We start from the raw sequence: 23325 nt of genomic DNA on the forward strand, positions 1-23325 counted from the left end.
CAGGGTTGGAAGGGACCTCAGGAAGTCATCTAGTCCAACCCCCTGCTCAAAGCAGGACCAATCCCCAGACAGATTTTTTGCCCCAGATCCCCAATCTTTCCCTCACCTGCGGTTCTTTGTGCCCTATTCTTCCCTCTCCCCATGCCAGGGGCTGTGTGCATGCTCCCATTACTTTCTCCCCCATTCTTCCTCCACCCCACTCCTCCAACATTATTCTTCTTTCTGTCTGTGAGGGCAAATTCAGCTCTCAGTTACATTCAGAATGTCAAATGTAAAACTCTATTGGGAGGATGGGCAGAGATAAGATAGGATCATTGCTATGCTGGAAGGTGCAAATGGGGCCATCAACCAGTTTGATCTAGACAACTGCAGAGGTGCTTGAAGCTGTGGCTGTTGTAAACAGGGGCTTCCTGTCTCTCCTATTTGCCAATTTTCTCCAAAATCAATAAGGTTCTGGTACTGATGCCTAGAATACTCCCTGACCTTTTAGAATAGATTAGTAGAGCCTGGCATGGATACGAAATTTGTATCTGCGTCTGATCTGTGATCCGCAAACATGGCCCATGGGTATGAAGTGGATATCCGCAGATTTGCAGAGCTCTACTGATTGGATGTAGTGTTCCAAAGGTTTCCCATTACATATGCAATGACAGACAGACACAGAAATGCTGTCAAGTTGAATGTAAGACCTCCATCAGCTTGGCCATTTAATTACCTTTGGGGAGGAAATAAAATGAAAAATGACGTATATGCATATTCATGTCATATTTTCTATAAAAGAGTTAGAAAAACCCTTCGATGGAGAAGATTTACAAGTAACTTACTAAACAATGAACTTTTCCTCTGAATAGGGAGCTGTGGAGGTACCCTTTCTGAGTGGGTTAGGAAAAGTTTTATTGTTTTTTCTGCCATCACCTAAAGAAAAAAAAGTTCTTCTAAGAAAAGCTCAGGCACCTGCACACCTCTCAGGCTGAGTGAAAATGGGTGAATCTGTGTGCACCTGCATCAGTAATCGTCTCTCTCTTGATTTTTCCACTTGCCTGACACACGAGGAAGGAAGAACCCATTACTATGGATTACTAGAGCCACCTGCCTAGGAAAAAGGGCTTTATTGCCATATTTCTGAAAAGATATATCTTTAATCTTTAATGAAAAGGTATTAACAGAGATGCAAGTTTCTTTTTTCCTGGACAGATACCAAAGAGCACATCGTCTGTAACTGTGTAGTATGTTTTCACAAGATTTTCTTAAATTGCTAAGAAACAACAGTGCTGACATTTATAAAAACTAAAGGGTGTCAGACAGTTAGATTTTCAACCCTTACTCATACAGATGAGCACTTACTCATATGAGTAACTTCACTCAAGTCAATAGGACTACTCATGTGACTAAGCATACAACTAATCCACACTGCTGCGCTATCTAGGTCATACAAAGTATAAGAATACGACCACGCTGCAGCTGAAAGCGTGCCTCCCAGCCTGCGTAGACAGACTCATGCTAATTCAAGCAGAGCTAACAAACGCTGCAGCATCATAGGCAGCAATTTCGTTTAGCTGCCCAAGTCCAAGCCTGCCCAAACCCCTGGGTTTGAGTTTGGGTGGCTAGCTGAAGTTGCCACGCGTGTAGCAATGCCCACACTGTTATTTTTAGAGAGCTAGCATGAGTCTGTCTACCCAGGCTGAGAAGTTCATTTCTAGCTGCAGTGTAGACATACCATAACTAGTCTCTCCCCAACACAGACTGACCTGAAGAACAGATTCCCTAATGTGCTTCTGCTAAGAAATGATGTGCATTAATTCTGCTCACTCTGCCTCTTGATGCTCACTGGATAAAGTGAGTTTTAGATACTTACCTAACCATGTTGCAATGAGAACAGAGTCAATTCCATCTATGGGCTCACAGATTCGAGCCACTACTGGGTGAATCTGTTGCGACAGATAGTACTGAGTATCAACAGTAAGATTTTCTTGTTTTTGCAGCTGTTCTGGAGCATAGGCTCTCTGGCTGGCACTCAGATTTGACCCATCCTAAGAAAGGGCACACACACAAAACAAACCAAGAGAAAAAAAGTCAGTCATATGTGGGTTGGAGTTGGGGTTAGACGTTGCAGCATTATAAAACTATGTTTTTAAAAAAAGGGTACCATGGATTCCTTCCTTCAGCTATTTTATTACATATCCAATACAAATTCAAGAAATCTGAAGAAACAGGTTACACTTTTGTTGCTGGCATTAGCTAGTAAATTCAAGAACATAAATCCAGCTTGTATTATTACAGCTTATGTGTGCAAATCAGTAATAGTAGACAGAGTAAACAGTCCCATCTGTCAATTCAGAAATGCACAATGAAAATATACTGTTACCATAAGCCCAGTTAAAAGTATGTAGAGGGCAAACATTTTGGGATCACCTTATATTAAATCAGCATTATCACATTACAGTAATCGTTAGAGCAGCTTCCTAAGCGTTGTGGTGGATTCTCCATCACTGGAAATTTTTTAATCAGATTGTATTATTTTTCTAAGAGATATGTTCATGTTCAAACAGGAAGTAATTCATGACCTGTGTTACACAGGAGGTCAGATTAGATGATCACAATGGTCCCTTCTGGCCTTAGAATCAAATAATCTATTGTAACAAGCAGATACCAAATCACAGCCTTACATTAATGTGCTAAAATAATCAGTGGTGCATCATCGAAGAACAGACAAAACACTAAGTGGAAGAATGGAAGGAGGAATTAAGAGAGCAAGACAATCTATTTTGCTAAGAAGTTAATTAGGTTCTACATAGACAGGAATAAAAATGGGTTGATGGAGAAGAAACTGTCAGACACCAATGCATAGCTAAATAGCACCACAGAGACAGTGTGATCAACCCAAAAGGGTTGAGCAGCGTAAGAAACTCTTTGCAATCCTTCTTGTCAAGAGTGCCATTCTGGAGTTCCAGAGAGCACAATGAGCCTTTCTTAAACAGGAAAAAATTGAAAACAGAGGCTGAAACAAGTTGGAATCGGAGGCTAAAATGCAGGTTGAAAATGGGGCTGGTGGGAGGGTAGAGAAAAATCTTGAGTTCCAAGAAAAAACTGGATTCTAACCCCGTAATCCATCAAGGAGCCATGCCCCAAGGCAGACCGCTACTATGTTGGGATGAAGCACACAACTCTCATCCTGTGAAAGGAGATGAGGAATGGTCAGGAACATGAACAGCAGTTGGACACAGAAGTGAAGCAGGTAAGGGTACCAAGCTGGTCTCAGTCAGGTCAACACTATAATGATAACTCTGACTTTGTTTTGTCTGATCTTGTTCATTACCCTTAGTATCAGTGGCATTGGAGGAAATGCATAGAACAGACTCTTCTTCCAAGATAGAAGAAAGAGTAGTGGCCCAGACCCCTCTTGATCAGAAAACAGGAAAATTCCTGTTCCTGGAGATGGCAAAGAGATCACTTCTAGCAGTCGCCATCTTTGGAATATGCTGTGGAGAACGTGGGTGTCTAGCTCCCATTTGTAATCCTGTGAGACGTGTCTGCTGAGAACATCAGCTGCAGTGTGCTGAATACCTGGGAGGTAGACTGCTGAAATTTGGATCTGATGAGCCAGGCACCAATTCCATAGTTTCATGGCTTCAGCACACAGGAATTATTGATATAGAACAGGCAGGATCCGTTGTCTGCCATGACCCTGATTGATTTGCCCCTGATGAGGAGTAGGAAATGAAAGCAAGTGTTCCTGACAATATTGAGCTCCAACACATTCGTGTGAAGTCTGGTTTCTTGAGTTGTCCATCTCTCCTAGTGGTGAAGATATTGAGGTGGGCTCCCCATCCCAACAGCGATGCATCTCTGTTGTTAAAGTCACTGTTGGGGCTGGGCAACAAAAAAGAACGTTTGCACCGACATTGAGTTGATCTTTCCATCAGTCTAAGGAGTTCCTCATTTGTAGAGCAACTGTCACCTTCTGTCCAAGGTATCTGACCAGAGAATAGATCTTTCTGAGCCAACTCTGGAAATGACAGAGACATAACCTTGCATGACTGGTCACAAAACTGCCATGTGCCCCAAGAGCTGAAAACGGTTCCTTATGTTGATTCCTGAGGCATACTGCGCATACGCTAAGAAGAAGGGCTCCCCTGAACTTTCTGTACCAGATCTGATAAGGTTACGAACCTGTCTAAGGGAAGGTACGCTAAAGCTATTAATGAGTCCAAATATGCCCCTATAAATTATATCTCCTCTACAAGAATGTGGACTTTTTAATATTCAGCTGCAAATCTAACTTCTGAAAAAGACCAAAGTCTGGGTAGATGACAGCACTACTTTGTAGGAACAGTCCTGGGGTAGCCAGTCGTCGAGGTACAGGAAGACTAGGATGGCTTCTTGTCAGAAGTAAGCAGCCATTACTGCTAGGACTTCTGAGAACACCTTGGGGGCCAAGTAAAGGCCAAACAGAAACACTCAGTATTAGAAACGATCCTGTCGTATAGTGAACAGTAAGTATTTCCTGTGCAATGGATGTATCATGATATGGAAGTAGGCATCTTGTAGGTCAAGAGCCGAAAACCAAACCCCTTTCTCCAGTGAAGGAATTATAGCTGCCAGAGTCACCATTCTGAATTTTTGAGACTTTATGAACTTGTTTACAAGTTTTAGAACTAAGATCGGTCTCTACCCTCCATCCTCCTTTGGCACAGGAAATAATTTGAGTAAAATCCCTTGCCCTTATGAGGAGGAGAAATCAGCTCTATTGCTCCTAATTGAAGGAGAGAGTTCACTTGTCTCAATAAAAGCTTGTGGGAGGGGTCCCTGAAAAAGAATGAGGAAGGGAGGTGGGTGCAAGGGAGGGAACGATGTAAAATGGATGGTACAGCCCTATGTTGACTCACTTGTCTATAGTGATCTGCCTCCAAGCATAAAGGAAATAGGCAAGGCGATCTCCAAAAGGAGGGGATCAGGGTTAATGCATGCAGCTGTAAATCCCAAGGTATGGAATGGATTGAACCCTCAACCAACCCATCAAAACTGTTGCTTTGAAGATGGCTGGTGGTCATAGAGAGCAGATGGCAGTCCTTTTTCTTTGAAATCTGTCTCTCTTTCTGGGAGATTCAGTGGATTAATGGAACCAAGAAAACTGAGCAGAAAACAATCTCTGAGCGGTCTGTGACCTACTAAACCTTTTTTTGATAAAGTTATTTTGTTGATAAAAGCAAAGTAATGCACATGGGAAAACATAATCCCAACAATACATATAAAATGATGGGGTCTAAATTAGATGTTACCACTCAAGAAAGAGATCTTGGAGTCATTGTGGATAGTTCTCTAAAAACATCCACTCAATGTGCAGCGGCAGTCAAAAAAGCTAACAGAATGCTGGGATAATTAAGAAAGGGATAGATAATAAGACAGAAAATATATTGCCTCTATATAAATCTATGGTAGGCCCACATCTTGAATACTGTGTGCAGATGTGGTCACCCCATCTCAAAAAAGATATATTGGAATTGGAAAGGGTTCAGAAAAGAGCAACAAAAATTATTAGGGGTATGGAACAGCTTCCATATGAGGAGAGACTAATAAGACTGGTACTTTTCAGCTTAGAAAAGAGACAACTAAGGGGGGATATGATTGAGGTCTATAAAATCATGACTGGTGTAAAGAAAGTAAATAAGGAAGTGCTATTTACTCCGTCTCATAACACAAGAACTAGGGGTCACCAAATGAAATTAATAGGCAGCAGGTTTAAAACAAACAAAAGGAAGTATTTCTTCACACAAAGCACAGTCAACCTGTGGAACTCTTCGCCAGAGGATGTTGTGAAGGCCAACACTATAAGAGGGTTCAAAACAGAACTAGATAAGTTCATGGAGAGTAGGTCCATCAATGGCTATTAGCCAGGATGAGCAGGGATGGTGTACCTAGCCTCTGTTTGCCAGAAGCCAGGGAATGAGCGACAGGGAATGGCTCACTTGATGATTACCTGTTCTGTTCATTCCCACTGGGGCACCTGGCATTGGGCACTGTCAGAATACAGGATACTGGGCTAGATGGATCTTTGGTCTGACCCAGTATGGCCATTCTTATGTTCTTATTTGTAGGTGTATGTATGCCCAGGGTCCATAAAGGAGCCCTAGAGTCCTTTAGAGTGTGCAAGGACTCCTGTGGTTTCTGAGAAGAATTTACAACTATCTAAGGGGAAGTCCTCCACTGTGTTCCGTATGTCTCAAGGAAATCCCGAGATATAGAGCCACGATGCCCTGCACATAACCAGTGCCATAGAGATGAACCTGGCAGCAGCGTCAACAGCATCTAAGGATGCTTGAAGAGCAGTTCTGGCCACCAATTGGCCCTCTGAGATGATGGACTGGAATTGCTCCCCATGCTCTTGTGGCAAATGGTCAATAAAAGCCATGAATCCGTTATAATTTGTAAAGTTATATTTGGCCATGACCACTTGATAATTCACAATCCTAAATTGCTGAGCTGCTGGCGAACAAGACCTTTGCCCAAAGAGATCCAGCCTTTTCTGGTTCTTGTCATATGGGGTTGTCTTAGAGAAGCACTGCCTACCTGACTCATTTACCGCATCCACCACCAGGGAGCTAGGTGGAGGGTGGGAGAACAAAAAGTCAGAATCCTTAGAGGGAAGAGCAGGGGGCTCCTAGCTGCGAGTCCTTGCCAGGCTGGGAAAGGACAGGACTTGTCCTTTCCTTGCCTGGCAGCTCTCAAGGGGGAGAGGGGAGATCAGGCCCACCTCCAAGAGCCTCCCCCTGCTAAACAAAGCTCCGGTGCTGGCAGCAGCCCCGAAGGTTCCTGCAGCTGGAGGAGGCCTGTGGACATGGTCCAATCTCCCCCTGCTGCTAGGAGCCCACCAGCTGAAAACATGAAATTGACCATTATAAAATCCTCTGGCAGGGAAACTGATCAAAATGGACTGTGAATTTGGTAGGGCTTTAATAATCATATTTATCCCTTCCTAGATGTAAATGATAGGACTGCCTTTTCTGCATTGACAGAAGCATTCAGTAAATATTCTTGTTCTGTATTTGGGGGAAAAGCCAGATGTGTTTATATCATGTGATGATGACAATACTTTTCATTCCAACAGTAACTCAGAAGGATGTTAAACAGCAGTTACTTTTTAAATCAGCAAGTCTGGATAATTTGCATCCAAGAGTGTTGGTGTTTTTTTTTTTTTTTGGGGGGGGGGGGGGAAGAGCTGGTCCAGGATTTCGCTAGATGGTTAATTTTGATTTTCAGTAAGTCTTGAACACTGGAGAAATTCCAGAGGACTGGAAGAAAGTGAATGTCATGTCAATAGTTAAAAAGGGAAAGCTGGATGACAAAGGTAATTATAGGCCTGTCAGCCTGACTTTGATCCCAGGCAAAACAATGGAAGGACTGATTTGGGACTCAAATAGAAAATTAAAAAAGGGTAATATAATTAATGTCAATCAACATGGGTTTACAGAAAATATATCCGGTTTAACTTGATATCTTTTTGGATGAGATTACAGTTTTGGTTGATATTGTTAAGGTAACAGTGTTAATGTAATATACTTAGAGTTTGGTAAGGCATTTGGACTTGGTACCATATGACATTTTGATTAAGAAACTAGAATGATACAGAAATCAACAATGGCACACATTAAATAGATAAAAAACTGGCTAATGGAAAGGTCTTCAAATGTAATTGTAAACGGGAAACCATCATCACGCAAATATGTTTCTTGTGGGGTCCTGCAGGAATGGTTCTTGACCCTATGCTGTTCAACATTTTTTTTTTAAACGACATAAAACCATCTCTGCAGATCACACAAAGATTGGGGTAGTAGTAAATAATGAAGAGGACAACTCACTGATATAAAGTGCTCTGGATCGTTTGGTAAATTGGGAACATGAAAACAATACGCATTTCAATATGGCCAACTGTAGGAGCCAACAGATGTAGGAGCCAAGAATGCAGACCATACTCACAGGATGGGGGACTATTCTGGGAAGCAGTGACTCTGAAAAAAGACGTAGAGTCATGGTGGGTACTAACATGACTGTAAACTCCCACTTAAACACGCTAGCCAAAAAGGCTAATGTGATCTTTGGATATATAAACAGTGGAATATCAAGTGTTATTTTAATCTCTGAGTTTGGCACTGTTGCTACCGCTACTGAAAACTATGTCCAGTTCTGGTGTCTACACTTCAAGATATTGAAAGACTGGAGAGGGTTCAGAGGAGAGCCAAAAGAATGATTAAAAGACTGGACAACATGCCTTATAACAACACATTCAAGGAGCTCAATCTATTTAGTTCACTAAAGGGAAGTTATAGCATGACTTGATGACAGTTTTATAAGTACCTACATGGAGAATAGAAATTTCATAATATAGGACTCTTCAGTCTTCAGTAGAAAAATGTATGACAAGATCCAATGGCTGGAAGTTGAAGCTATACACATTTAGTCTAGAAAGATGGTGTAAATTTTGAACAGCACAGGTAATTAACCTTTGGAATAACTCATCTAGAGTTGTGGTGGATTCTCCATCACTGTAAATTTTTAAATCCAGATAGAATGTTTTTCCTAAAAGACTGCTCTGGTTCCAACAGGAATTAATTCAGGGAAGTTTTATAGCCTGTGTTATGCAAGAGGTGAGACTAGATGATCAATGGTCCCTTCTGGACTTCTAGTACATGAAGCTATGTCAAATTTAGGGCATACGTTACTTAATAGTGTTCTTTAAAAATACAAAATAATGCCATTCAAGGGTTTGAGGGATTTTTGTTTTGTTTTATTTTCTCCCCAAAACTCCTAAATAGTATCTAGCCGTAACCAAGATTTTTTTTTACCTGACAGATCACATATGACACAGTATCTCCTGCTTTCACCTTTCGGCCTCCTTGAGAGTTTATCCACATGGCAACATGCACATGTGGCAAGCTTTTTTTGTCAGGATAATCCTGAGGATCCTTTGTCAATGCCTAAGAGATCAAAGGGGAAAACAGGTACATATCTTTGAGAATAATGCAAATTAAACGCTGGACAAATCACTGCAGTAAAAAACAAAGAGAAGATTATAAATAGCTGTCTTCATCATCCCTCTACTGTTCACCAGAAAACAATTTTGAAATATGACATTAATACAAAGCATAACATTATAATAAATATATCTTTCAGACATTCCGATTTCTGTATCAGTCTTTCATGCTCCCTAATTAACATTATTGGAAGAGCAACCTGGAATTTTATACATTAACTTTCTGAAAAGCTAAACACAATAATAACCCTGATTGGAACCCTAACAAAAGTTCAAACAAGCACAAAGACAGCCAGAATGGTTAAAAATTAGATTTAATCAAAGTGTGAAAGATTAATTTTTTTTTCAGTTTTGAAAATCTTAAGTGTCCGATACATTTATATTTATTTAAAAACTTTGTAACAGAAGTAGTGAAGTAGACCAGGATTTCAATATTTCTATAGATAAGACTACTAGAATTTTACAATAAATCATTTCCCCCCTCTATTCCGGAATTACTTCACATGAAGATAAAGAGTTTGAAAAAAAAAAATAATCCCCTTCTCTACACCTACAACTTCATCAACATAACTTTTAAACTAATATTTAGGTCTAAATATTTCAAAGGCAAACAAAACACTGGAGTGTGTAGGACTTAAAAAAAAAAGGTTATCTACTTTTTGGTAACTGTTGTTCTTTGAGATGTGCTGCTCATGCCTATTCCATTCTAGGTGTGCGTGCTCCCACATGCGCGGTTGTCGTAAATTTCTGCCTTAGAGGTATCCGTAGGGTTGGCTGTGGCACCCCCTTGAGTGCCATGCTCATGCATCGGTATATCTGGCACCACTGGCTCTGCGCCCTCTAAGTTCCTTCTTGTGGGCAACTCCGACAGAAGGGTAGGAGGGTGGGTAATGGAATGGACATGAGCAACATATCTTGAAGAACAAGAGTTACAAAAAGGTAGGTAACCATTTTTTTCTTCTTCGAGTGCTTGCTCATGTCGATTCCATTCTAGGTGACTCACAAGCAGTGTCAATGGAGATGGTCTTGCAGCGTGCAGAACTGCTCTGCCGAAGCCAGCATCATCCCAGGCCTGCTGGGTAAGTGCATAATAGGACATAAACGTGTGGACAGATGACCAGGTAGCAGCTCTACAGATCTCTTGGATTGGCACCGAGCCAGGAAGGCTGCTGATGACGCTTGCGCTCTAGTGGAGTGTTCCTTGACTGGTGGAGGCATTTTTGCCAGCTCATAGCGGTAGCAGATGCAGGCGATGATTCAAGACCAAATGCTTTGAGCAGACACTAGGTGACCTTTCATCCTGTCTGCCACCGCAACAAACAGCTGCGTTGACTTGCAAAACTGCTTTGTTCTGTGGATGTACAAGGCAACGCCCTCCTGACATCCTGGGTGTTCAACCTCCATTCCTCTTCCAATTTATGAGACTTCGGGAAGAAGACAGGTAAGTATATGTCCTGGCTGGTATGAAACTTGGGCAGGAACACCGGGTGCGGATGCAGTTGGACCTTATCTTTGTAGAATACCGTATAGGGAAGTTCTGAAGAAGATCTCAGACACCCTGCGGGCAGATGTTACCGCAACTAAGAACAAAAACTGCCAGGAGAGACGGAGAAGAAAGGAGGAAGCCAGAAGATCAAAGAGAAGCCCTATGAGCCTTGACAGCACGAGATTCAAGTCCCAGGGACAGACAGGGTCCCGCATGCGAGGGTAGACATGCTCCAGACCTTTCAAAAACCAGGTCATCATGTTGTGAGCGAAGGCCAACCTGCCTTGGAATGGAGGGTGGAAATAGTGGCCAGGTGGACCCTGATTGATGGCAGGGACAAGACCTGGAGCTTGAAGTGCAGAAGATAATCCAGAGTCACCTGCAACGAGGCCTGCTCGGCCCAGATACATCGTTCCGAAACCCAGTACATGAACTTTTTCTACTTGGCTAGGTAAATCACTGTGGTGGAGGGCTTTCTCCTACCCAACAAGACCTGTTGAACCTCGGCAAAGCATTCCTGCTCTTCCATGCAGTAACCATGCTGTCAAGTGCAACGCTGCCAGATTTGTGTGCAAAAGACTGCCATAGTTCTGGGACAGCAGGTCCGGCCAGAGAGGTAGCCGCAGCAGGGTGGCTACCAAAAGGTCCAGCAGCGTGCCAAACCCGTGTTGGTGAGGCCACTCGGGGGCTATCAAGATAACCTTCGCCCTGTCCTGTTTGATCTTCATGAGGACTCTGTGGAGCAACGGCACTGGTGGGAAGGCGTACATCAGGGCCCCCAATCATGGGAGCTAGAACGCGTCTGACAGGGAACCCTTTCCATCCCCCGGAGTGAACAGAACACGCGGCATTTCCTGTTCTGACAAGTTCACCTGTGGAGTCCCCCACTTTTGGAAGATCATACTGACCGCCTGATGTTGATATGGAGGGCCAAATCGTCTCTCAGCCAGTGGCCCTGCATGCTGAGCTCGCCCAGGTGGGCTCCCCAGCCCAGGTCCGACGCATCAGAGACCAGGGTCAGTGACAGGGATGGGGCCACAAAACAAGCCCCCTGTAACACCAACCTGGGGTTCATCCACCAATCCAGGGACAATAGGATGCGATCCAGCACCTTGACCACCCGGTCTAGATCATGCCTGTTGGGGATGTAAACCAACGCCAGCCATGCTTGCAGAGACCAGAGATGGAGCCAGGCACGACTGACCACGTATGTATAGGAGGCCATGTGGCCCAATAACCACAAGCAGGTATGAGCCAAGTGGTTCTTCACATGGGAGATCAGGTTCGACATGGCCTGAAAACACTCCTCTGGAACGAAGGCTCTGGGTCACGCTAAGTAGAGAACCGCCCCAACCAACTCTATTTGTTGGGCTGGCTTTAAGGTGGATTTTTTCTCGTTTATCAACAGGCCCAGGTCGCAGCAGGTGGAACGCACCAGATTGAGGCTTCTCTGTACTTGTTCCCGAGATCTGCCCTTGATGAGCTGATTTTCGAGATACGGGAAGACCTGGACTCCGCAACGTCTCAGGTAAGCAGCCACTGGTGCCATACGTTCTGTGAAGACCCTTAGGGCTGATGAGAGGCCAAACGCGAGTGCCATGAATTTGAAATTATGTCCGCCCACTATGAAATGGAGGAAACATCTGACACCTCGGAATATGGAAATAAACGGCCTTCAAGTCAAGGGCAGCGTACTACTCTCCCAGATCCAGGGAGGGGATGATGGAGGCCAGGGAGACCAGGCGAAACTTCAACTTCTTGAGACTTATTGAGGCGTCACAGGTCCAGAATAGTTCTGAGGCTCCCTTTTGCTTACGGGATCAGGAAATAACGGGAGTAGAACCCCTTTCCTGTCATGTCCTAGAAACCTCCTCCACCACCCCCAGGTTCAGGAGGTTTTCGACTTCATGAATGAGGAGTTGCTCATGAGAAGAGTCCCTGAAGAGGGACGGGTAAGAGGGGGTGGGTGGGAAGGAGGGGTGGCCGAAAACTGCAGGGAGTAGCCTTGTGCGCTGGCCATTGGCCATGCTGGCAAGGTGGCACCGTCGATGTCAACGTGGCCTCAAGTGCCCAATCGCACCAGTGGAGTCTGGGCAAGGGGCTGAACTGCTCTTACATGCTGGAGGAATCCCCTTCCAGCGACCACGGTGGGCCCATTGACGCCTAAGTCTGCCTTCTGACCATCGCCACCAGAGACCAGTGCCTGGAGTGAGAAGATCGGTGCCAGTATCGAGGAGACTGATGCTGGTGCAGAGGGGACCAGAGACATGACAAGGAGCGCTCCCACTGGGCAGGCGACAGAGATCTGGACTGGGAGGAAGACTGGTGGGAGGGTGAACGGTGCTGGTAGTACAGAGACCAGCACCTCCCTCTAGGCGATCCATATCGAGACAGCAGGGACCACGATTGCAGTGCCAGTGACCCAGGGTGAGCCCAAGTGGATCTGGACTGCGATTCTAGGGATTTGTGGCATGGAGATGGAAAATGTTGTCTTGGCTCGGGGGATCAGCAGTGCTCCACTGCCCCGAGGGGTCTTAACGGCTGGCTTGCCCTCGTGGGGAGCCTTTGGCATGTGCCATGTCGGCAGCCTGGGCGGAGGCCTCCGCTCTCTCGGCGCCGGCACAACTTGGGAAGGCGTCGGTGCCATCAGGGGACTGGATCCCATACCGCTCCTGGGAGTTGGTGGTGGACCTTTTAAGAGGCTAAGGGCCCTGACCGGGGAGGCATGCACACATGGCTCCAGAGTGGCCAGGCGGCCTGAACTGGGTCCCTTGCCCGATGACCTATGGCCCTTCTTGCCTGGAGCCGGGGAGCTGTGCTTTCTAGTTTTCTTTTTGGGCACCAGCGATGGGGATTGGTGCCAGGCAAAACCCGGTCCTGGGGATGCACTGTGCATTGAGGCCGAGGTACTAGGTGAGTCTTGGTGGGACGACTCGGAATCTGGGCAAAGGACTCCATGAGGAGAGCCCGCAAACGAATATCCCGCTCCTTCTGAGTCCTGGGCTGAAAGCTTTTACAAGTACCGCACTTGTCATTCATGTGTGATTCCCCCAAGCACTTGAGGCAGCCGTTATGGGGGTCACTTACAGGCGTAGGCCTGTTTCAGTCCGCGCATTATTAACCCGGGAGACCAGGGCATGCCCCGCCTGGAGACAAGTCCCTGCTGGGACTCTAACTTCTAACTACACTTAACACTAACTACTATAAACAAACTATTTACAAGGCCTTAAGGCTCAAAGTCAGTAGAAACGAAATCGCTAGCCCTTGCAATTCAAGGAAAGGCACTCTGACTAACCACCACAGGCGACAAGAAGGAACTGAGAGGGCGTAGGGCCAGCGGCACCTGATATACCGACACATGAGAGCGGCATTCAAGGGGGGGCCACTGCCAACCCTACGGATACCGCTAAGGCAAAAATCTCCAACGACCGTGCACGTGAGCACGCACACACCTAGAATGGAACTGACATGAGCAAGCACTCAAAGAAGAATGGGAGATATCTCCAATGGCATTCATTTTTAACGGAAAACTGGTTTGAAATGGTTGTAGTCATACTGGTCCTCAAGAAAAGACAGATGAGGTAATAAAGGAACAGCTGTCAATGAACCACAAAACAGTTGACTCCACAAGCGCTGACATGAAAGTGTGTGATTTTCATTACTACTTTGTTTATATTTTCTTGAGGACCAGAGAGTTGCCCAACAGAGAAGGGGCACTATTATACTGTGGCAAAGCTGGGAGAGAAGAGTCTTTTCATAAGCTTCCAATGGGAAGAGAGAAGCTTTAACAAAGAAAGAAAAAAAAGTCCTAGAAAGGGCATCAGAATTAATTTCAGCTCCAGTCTCTGTGCCTTAGAGAGGGAGAACCCAACAATTTGTACTGGACTTCTGGACATACTCTATAGTGAAAATAACTTTTTGATTCTTTTCCATTTATGTTTATGTTCCACGTTTAAATAATTAAAGTAATGGCTTGGGAGACAATGTTCTCAGCTGTGGCAAAGAAAGTACATTCTATCACACTATTCTTGGAGCATGGCCTCACAGACCAAAAAAACAAAACAAAACCAATTCAGATTTGGGACTCTGAAAAAGCGAGAGACACACTAGGCTTCTCATTCAGCAAGGTACTTCAGCACATGCCTAACTTTAAACACGAATAGTCCCACTGCCTTTCTTACTTAGATTATAAGCTCTTTGGGGCAGGGACCATCTTTTTGTTGGGTGTTTGTACAGCACCTAGCACAGCGGGGTCCTGGTCCATGGCTGAGGCTCCTAGGGAATATCACAATAGAAATTAAACAGGATTATTCATAGGCTTCAAGTCAGGCATGTTGCTTAAGTCCCTTGCTGAATTGGGGCCCAAGTGCTAGTGCCAGGGAAAATGAAAGGAACAGAAATGTAAGAGTGATAAATCTAAAAGAAAGAATCAAGTTAAAAATAGAAGGGGAATAGACATTTTCTCTTCTGACGTAGCCTAATCAGAGAGGTGGACCAGTATCAATATTTCCAGGAACCATTAAACTTTTCCCAGCACTAGTTCTGGATCACTGATCAGAAAGACAAACTAAAAACCCTGGTAATATCATATCAAATGCATGAAGAAATCATTTATGACTGTCCATCCCTTGCCTGAGTTTGGTGAAACAGCAGATATAGATTCATAGATTCTAGGACTGGAAGGGACCTCGAGAGGTCATCGAGTCCAGTCCCCTGCCCGCATGGCAGGACCAAATACTGTCTAGACTATATATTACAGCATCTTTAACCAGAGAAATCTTGTAAAATAGTTTTAGGGGGAAAAAAGAAACCTGAAAATCTTAGCAGTAGCCGATGAGTGATACCATTTACCTTGTTGATTTCAAATTGACTTATTGGGACTCTGCCATTTATCACATTTTCTCCAATTTCTATTAGCCATCTTTGAATGTTTTCCACGATTGTGTCTCGGGACTGGTCAGAAAGAATCTGACCAATTACATAGCTATAAAGAAATAGAAGCAAACAAAAAACTTTCTTTAAAATACAGAGGGTATCTTAGTATTTTAAAAACACCATAGTAAATATGTGCACCTCTCTCTGTTACCTCTAAAAACTACAGACAAACTGAGGACAAAGTTTACCTCAAAATTAACAACACTTTCCCCATGATCTCTCACATGCTTTAATTATTTTATTAGGATACTTCAAATTTCAATTATTTAATCTTGACACTACTTTAAATGATGGACCCAATGCATTTCTAATGTCCCCCTCACCCATCCAAGTGGTGTTTTGACGTTTACTAATCCACAACAGGTATCCAAAATGAAAGAAAATTTGAATATGAAATCTGCTCACTAACTTCCTGCCTATTTCTGGAAAAATGTATACAGAGGGTCTGCCAGCTGCAGTACTTAGTCACTGAAGAACACTGACAAACATTTGTATAGCTTTAATTCCTAATACATTCCTAACTTGGGGAAATTTGTTTCTATTATGATGCATCTTTTCTTAGAAAACACAACAGTTAAGAATAGTAAGCAAGTGTGTAGTGTATATTTACAGATAAAGAGGCATCAATTTCTGGGTACATTTGGAGCCATAATTTATTTAAAACTAATATTTTCCAAGGGGCTGTATGCAATACAAATTGATTCAGCCATAAGATGACCACCTCTCTGCCCAATCAAAAGTATTCTCTCTTTAGTACTAATTGTATAATCTCTGTAAAAGCTGAGTGCAAGAGAGGCTCCATATAATGCTGCACATAGTAAATGCCAATAAATCAAATAATCATTGATACCACATACCATCTTCTTTTACAAATAAAAGGATCTAAATGAATGACAAAAGGGGTCTTCAGGACAGTGACCACATCTTCCATTTTGAGTGCTTCTGCAAGCTTAACATTTATTAACAACTCTTTAAAGCTGTAATTTGCTAAGGTGTAGTATCAAACTCCCTACACCTTTAAAATTCTCAACCTAAGAACCCAAATCAATGATAAAACATGTGAGTAGACATTCATTTCTCACAATTCCTGAATTCAGGTTTATTGTACTATATATCTAATTGCTTCAGAGGAAATGCAAATTTAAGATTTACAAGAAAGTGAGACCAACAGACAGTAAAAATAGACCTTTTTAAGTAAACACACATAATCTGTTACTGGTTTAAAAATCTTTCAATATTTTGATAGGCTGTTCTGAGTCCTTTTAAAAATTAGTTAAAGCACTTTCTGTACTTAATACAGGAGTTAGAGTCAGAGTTTAAAGACTTGAATGGGCCACCAGATGATCTAGTCTGACCTCCTATATATCACAGGCCACCAACACTACCCAGCACCTGCACATCAAACCCAACAACTGAAATTAGGTGACGGCCCTCAGGAGAGAATAGCATTATGGGTCATAAAAGGAGAACAGAAGAGACCAAAGTGCACCAATGCCCAAGGCCACTGCAATGGCAGGGAACTGACTGAGATATACCCAGGTAATCCCAGCAAGTGACCTGCATCCCATGCTGCAGATGATGATGAAAAACCCCCAAGGTCACTGGCACTGTCAATCTGATTTAAGGAAAAATCCCTTCCTCACCTCACATATGGCAATCACTTAGAACCTGAACACTTGGCTATAAACAGTAGCAACATTTTTCCCGTGAGAGAGGCATTAGCAACATCTAGCAGCTCACATGTTAATGAAGATTGTGTATTTTTCAAGAGTCGTACAGCATAAGATGAAAATAGTCAATATTAAAAGCAAAACTCACTTTCCAGTTTCTTTTGCAAGGTCACACCAGTCTCTTCGGACTATGTCCAATCCTTTCAATTCCTGTTTGGTAACATATTTCCCATCTCCTGTTGGCTCCACCGTCAGAGCAGCATATTTCTTTTTCTTTAACAGTAGCAGGGACTTGAAGACCCCATCAATATCAATCTCCAACAATTTGTACAGCTTGTTCACTTCACTTTTAATCTGTGATACATTATCATTAAACCAAATGCAACATCTCAGTAATTATGAACACACATTACTTTTAACAATACATGCATCAGGCTGAAGTTGCATAGCAGTCATACTCTATGTTGTGTGCATATATAGACATAATTTTATAGATTGGACAGATGTCTTCAGTATAGTAGTACTTATTAACTACCATTACAGTTAAGGTTATGATACTATTTCCAGCATGGAGCATGTTTTTCAGGGGTTTACAATTCGGTGTGATGAGCAGTACAGACCTTTCAGGATTCTAAAAAGGGTCCTCTCATAGTTAAGGTTCCACCTCAGCCCAGTTTCTAACTCAAAAACAGGCAATGTCTGCCTGAGCAGAGAGAACTTTGAACCCAGAGGAGCAGAGCTTAGAGGAACCCTGGGGACGGAAACTGGAGCAGCTGAACCTAATGACTAGAAGCAGATATAAAAAGTCCAATTCCAGGTAGAAGGTGGCTACTGTGCTATAGCTGCATTCCTGGACAAGCAGGATGGTGTCAAAATAAATATTGTTTGTGAATATTGGGGAGGAACTGAGCGAGCAGCCCATGCTTGGTTGTTTTTGTGTGTGTTGCTTTTCTAAATAAATCATAAATAAATAATAAATAAAATATACTGGGTGCTGGCTTTCACAGAATAACCTGAACTCTTCTGGGAAAAGATGAAATACTCCCCTTTTTCCTATCTCTCACCCTCCCCTTTTGTGTGTAGTTTCTAGAACTGGGACCCATTTCACTTGACTACAGAAGTGTGAGGTAAGGCTTGGGTTGCTATCTTTCTGTTGGGCAAAAGATGAAATTTCCCTCTTTTCTCTCATCAGCCTTTCAAAAGAAAAAAATAAAATCTAGGAACACACAAATGTGTTTAGCTTAGAAAACAAGCTTGAGTTCTGGTTCCCATGCTGGCTGGTCAGGAGCTTCCCTTCTTTCCTCACATCATTTCTCTTTTCACTTCTTTCACAATGCATCTTTGCATCATTCATTCCCCCAAAACCTGTTCTGACCGCTTCCCATACCCCCTTAATTTTCATTTACTGATGTCTTGATTCTTCCCCCTTCTCCCACTGAGTGGAAACTCCTCTCTCCTTGTTCAGTCTCACAGAAGTTAGATATGGACAAGAGCTATTTGGTCACCTCAGCCACACCCATGCCAAGGTAGGATTATTCCTAGAATTTCTTTCATAGTTTTCCAGTCTAGTTTTAAATATCTGGAGATTGGTCTTTAACTAACAATTTCCATTGGACTTCAAAAAATTGATAACCGACATGATGAAGAATTAAACAGCATGTAAGTAGTAACAGAATGAAATGAAGAAAGGAAAAGTGTATGCTGAAGAGCAAGGAAATTTTCCCGATAATGAGATCTATTAACCAGTGTAATCTCTTCTGGGAAGTGGCTGAAGCTAGGCACACTTAGAACGAGACTAGTAAATATACAATGCTACATTGGATGAGAGATGGACTAGATAACCTTACACTGATTGTATGTATTTGTATGGCATGTTGGCTTATATTAAGGCACAGAAAATTGTGGTTGATAATTTTCTTTCTGCTATCAGCATTTCCCACCATTCTGGATATCCACGCTGCTCTCTTCTCGCTGAGGCTCACAGAGGTAGATCAGATTTTTGACGCTGCACAATATCCCATGCCCCTTCTGGTTCCACCTGCTGCCAGATGAATTATTCCTAAGCTGTAAAACTTGCACATCATTGACACACATTCCAGAGATAAAGTATCTGTGGACATCAGACCAAGGAAGACAGTCATATGGCAACGATTTCACTTAATATCTGAGCCTTGACTCATAAGCAATCCAAGGTGGATAGAATTGTGGGAGACGGTGCTGCAGACAGGAAATCATTGCTAAGAAATTTTCCATTCTGCAGCCCAGCATGTCCCACAACTCTTGACATCTGGAAAGTAATGTACAGTGACATACGTAGAGAGGATTATGAAGGTCCCATTTCGGGAAGAGTGGCCTGCCCACCAATCTGGCTAACCAGAATGCTTGAAGGAATCTGGCTACCTGTGGATTGTCTGCCCAGGAGGATCCTGCAAATAGCACCGTACTAAAGACAGAAACCTGAAACATAATGATACCGGGCTGAAGGCCTGTCTAGGACTTCTTGAAGGATGTACAGAATGGCTGTTTTCTGGGATGTGCATTGTGCTCTTGGCACCAGATGTTGAATCCGGATCAGATACAGGAGTACGCTTTTAGTATCTATCCTCTCCTAGATGAAAGCAATATCTTACTGGCTACGGAGGACAGACTGAGCTTTCTAGTGTTTCCCTCTCAATAGCTAGGCTTTTAGTTGAAGCCACTTCAGTCAGGATGAAAAAGAGAACCTTCAAAAGGATGTTCACAGAAGCAGGAATGAGTGCTCCAGTTTCAGCTTTATCAGGTTTGAGAACACAGGTCTCCTTGGCCAACAATAAGTTATCAGAATTACCATTGCCTGTTCATTTTATTTTCTGGACTGCCTTCCCCAATACTGGAAATGGTAGATACATAAGTAGGTCCTGAGGCCAACTATGCTATAAGGCCTGGTCTACACTGCGGGGGCGAGGGGGGGAGAAATCGATCTAAGATACGCAACTTCAGCTATGAGAAGAGCGTAGCTGAAGTCAACGTATCTTAGATCGACTTAGAATCACTTACTTCGACGGCTGCTGCTGCCCCGTCGACTTTGCTTCCGCCTCTCGCCGAGCTGGAGTTCAGCAGTCGACAGGAGAGCAATTGGGGGATCGATTTATCGCGTCTACACTTTCCATCTTTCTATCCATGGTTTCTTTTGGGTAGAACTCCCCTTCTGAGGGAATAACCATATCCCTGGCAAGGAACGCTACAGTGGCATCAACCTTCAGTATCTCAACAATAGAGCCCTTTGATTCTTGAATGTTATAGAGCCTGAGGTCACTCTTGTTAATATGCTGCCCTGATCAGGCTTGTTCCATTTATCCTTAATCACTTCCTTGAAGGAGAAGTGAAGCGGTATTGCAGCCTCAAGGGAGGATATTGAAGGGAGCAATCTGCTCTGAGGCTTACTGACAGGAGCCTGTCAGGTTTCAGAGCCAGATAACTCACCTTTCTACTGGAGGAGTAGAAGCTCTGCTGCAGTTTTGGGGAGGACTTTTGCCACTTGCCTTAGGACCAGGGGCCCTCTCAAGAGGTCTGTCTCAGAATCCTCCCCGCTGGGTCCCAGTCCCCAAGATGGGAGGGGAAATTTGTTGTTGGAACTCTCCTGGTCAGCTTTGGGAGGTGGAGTGGATTAGAAGCCCTGCTCCTTGGGAACCATTTTAAGATTGGCGGGGGCGGGGAGGAGGAAGAGAATTTGTGACCATCTCAAGCCTCCCTAATTTGTTCTGCAGATGCCTCCTGGGACTTACACCCCCTCACTTTTGGAGGCTCTCTCTGCTCTGCACTGGGGTTCCTGCTCCATTCCCCCTCTCCCCCATCAGAGTCACAGCTGCCTCAGTAGTACGGTGACCCCACCTGCCTGTCCAACTCTCAACCCTGGAACTTAACGTAGGGTTACCATATTTTGAGTCCAAAAAGAGGACACTCCACGGGGCCCCGGCCCCGCCGCCAGCCCCGCCCATGCCCCCGCCCCAACTCCACCCCCTCCCCTGCTTCCAGCGAACATTTGATTCGAGGGAAGCCTGAAGCAGGCAGCAGGTAAGCTGGGGTGGGGGGAGGAGGCGCGGCCCAGTCTGGCCCCCCCAACCGAGCGGCTCCCTTGGGCGGCTGGTCCCGGCCCCAGCGTCTCCAGCCTGGGGTGCCGGCCCCTGGCCCTGCACCCCCGGGCCAGCCCCCAGCCGAGCACCGCTGGCCCCAGCCCGGCCCCCAGCCCAGCACCCAGCGGCGCCGGCCCCTCCCTATTTTCCCGGACATGTTTGGCTTTTTGGGATTTCCCCCCAGACGGGGATTTGATGCCCAAAAAGCCGGACATGTCCGGGAAAATCCGGACGTATGGTAACCCTAACCTAACGAAGTCAGGGACAGAAGGCTGAGTCCAGGCTGGGCACAACTCACCATCTATCAAGCCTAGGAAAGCTGCCTCACATAGAGACCAATGCTTGGATTTGACCCGGCAGAGGAGCCAACAGGGACATGCTGCCGTGGAAGCTCAGGGAAGTTTAATCCCCAAAGGGGTAACCAACCCAGGGAGGAGGAGGAGCAATGCCGAGGAGGGAGAATACTGCTCCCCACTGCCCAAAAAACTGGGCAGAAAAGTTCAAATAGGAGGAGGAAGGGCAGGAGCAAAAGAAACCACCTCCGTCTGCTGCTGTGGAGGCAAAGAATCTGGCAGCAAGCAGGAGCAGTGGTAATATAACCAGACTGTGTAGTGCCAAAATGCTGATCCACCTCCGTGAGTTACAGAAAGAGAAGAGCAGCCCATACGTCCAAAACAGTGGGAGATGCTGGGTTGCAGAAAAATAATTACCACACATTCAGAACAAACAATGCTTAATTTTAACAGTGTTCTTATGTCCCATTGACATCAATAGATCATAAGTACTTTCCTAAATCAGGATTGCTCTATTGAACTGAGGTAATATCCGCTGCCATATAATGACACAACTAGACCATATGCAGCACAGAGCTTCAATCCTAACTTTAAATTTCCAAACAGTCTTAAGAGAGTAGTATATTTTCTTTCATCCCATGTAACACAGCAACCAAGAATATATAGAAAATTAATTTCTAAAAAACATTTAAGTGTGTTCAAAATGCCCCCATGCCAAGCCAAAGACTGTGCCACAACTTTGCTTCATACTGTTAACTTTCTGCCCTGCATCAGCTTCTCATAAAATTCAAGATTCTCGCCCTCAACTGCAAGGCTCTATATTATCCTGCCTCCTCCTACAGTTCTTCTCTCAACTTTCTTTGTATCCTTTTCCACTTCCTACACAGATGCCAGTCCTTTCACCTTATTTCTTTCTTTGCTCCCTTTCTATCATGGCTCCTTCTGCACCAGTCTCCTCATTCTCACCTCCTTAGAATCCCCCTCCCCTCTTTCTTCAAATCACCTCTTGAAAATTCATGTGTTTAGGAAACCCATCTACCCTTTCTTTCATCATTAGCAATGCACAAACCCTTCGTATTCTGAAACTGGTCTCCTATATTTTTGTCTTGAATTTGTATACATTTCAACCGATGACACATTTAGGACACCCAAACCTTTTTTCACTAAATTTGTGTGTGGTGTTTCTCTCTCACACATTTTCTTGTAACACCCATGTATGAAGTCTATGAGAAATATTTTTTTCCTTCAAAATTCTCTTACCTTGTTCCCCAGCTTGAAAACCTCCTCCAGGTTTGTGCTATTTGTATTTATCATAATGGAATCTGTATCTCCATAAATCACTTCAAGGTTCATCTAAATAAAACAAGCAGCTTTAAACAAAGGAATTACAAAACCACCTCTCTCTTACCGTACCTTATCTAGTCTCTGGGTAAGGATACAAGGGATTAAAAAAAAACAAGGATAGTGGTAGGGGTCTACTATAGACCATCTAACCAGGAAAAAGAGGTGGATAAGTCTTTTTATAAACAACTAACAAAATCATCCAAAGCACACGACTTGGTGGTGATGGGGGACTTCAACTACCCAGATATGTGTTGGGAAAATAACACAGCAGGGCGCAGACTATCCAACAAGTTCTTGGAATGTATTGGAGACAACTTTTTATTTCAGAAGTTGGAGAAAGCTACTAAGGGAGAGGCTGTTCTAGATTTGATTTTGACAAATAGGAAGGAACTGATTCAGAATTTGAAAGTGGAAGGCAGCTTAGGTGAAAGTGATCATGAAATGGCAGAGTTCATGA

At 43.9% G+C, this 23325-nt stretch overlaps 1 protein-coding gene across 3 annotated transcripts in view; it reads right to left on the reverse strand.

Moving 5' to 3' along the window:
• The window catches only part of POLA1 (DNA polymerase alpha 1, catalytic subunit), a 349978-nt gene that overhangs the window by 173576 nt on the left and 153077 nt on the right, over positions 1 to 23325 (reverse strand). For all 3 annotated transcript variants that reach the window (XM_065579286.1, XM_065579280.1, XM_065579281.1), the window contains exons 28-32: positions 22785 to 22877; positions 17268 to 17473; positions 15366 to 15498; positions 8841 to 8972; positions 1856 to 2030 (exon numbers count right to left, since the gene is read on the reverse strand). In XM_065579286.1, the coding sequence (XP_065435358.1) occupies positions 1856 to 2030; positions 8841 to 8972; positions 15366 to 15498; positions 17268 to 17473; positions 22785 to 22877 (739 nt within the window). The remainder of the gene's footprint in view (positions 1 to 1855; positions 2031 to 8840; positions 8973 to 15365; positions 15499 to 17267; positions 17474 to 22784; positions 22878 to 23325) is intronic.

This window comes from Chrysemys picta, chromosome 1 (genome assembly GCF_011386835.1).
Source record: "Chrysemys picta bellii isolate R12L10 chromosome 1, ASM1138683v2, whole genome shotgun sequence".
Classification (NCBI taxonomy): domain Eukaryota; kingdom Metazoa; phylum Chordata; order Testudines; family Emydidae; genus Chrysemys; species Chrysemys picta.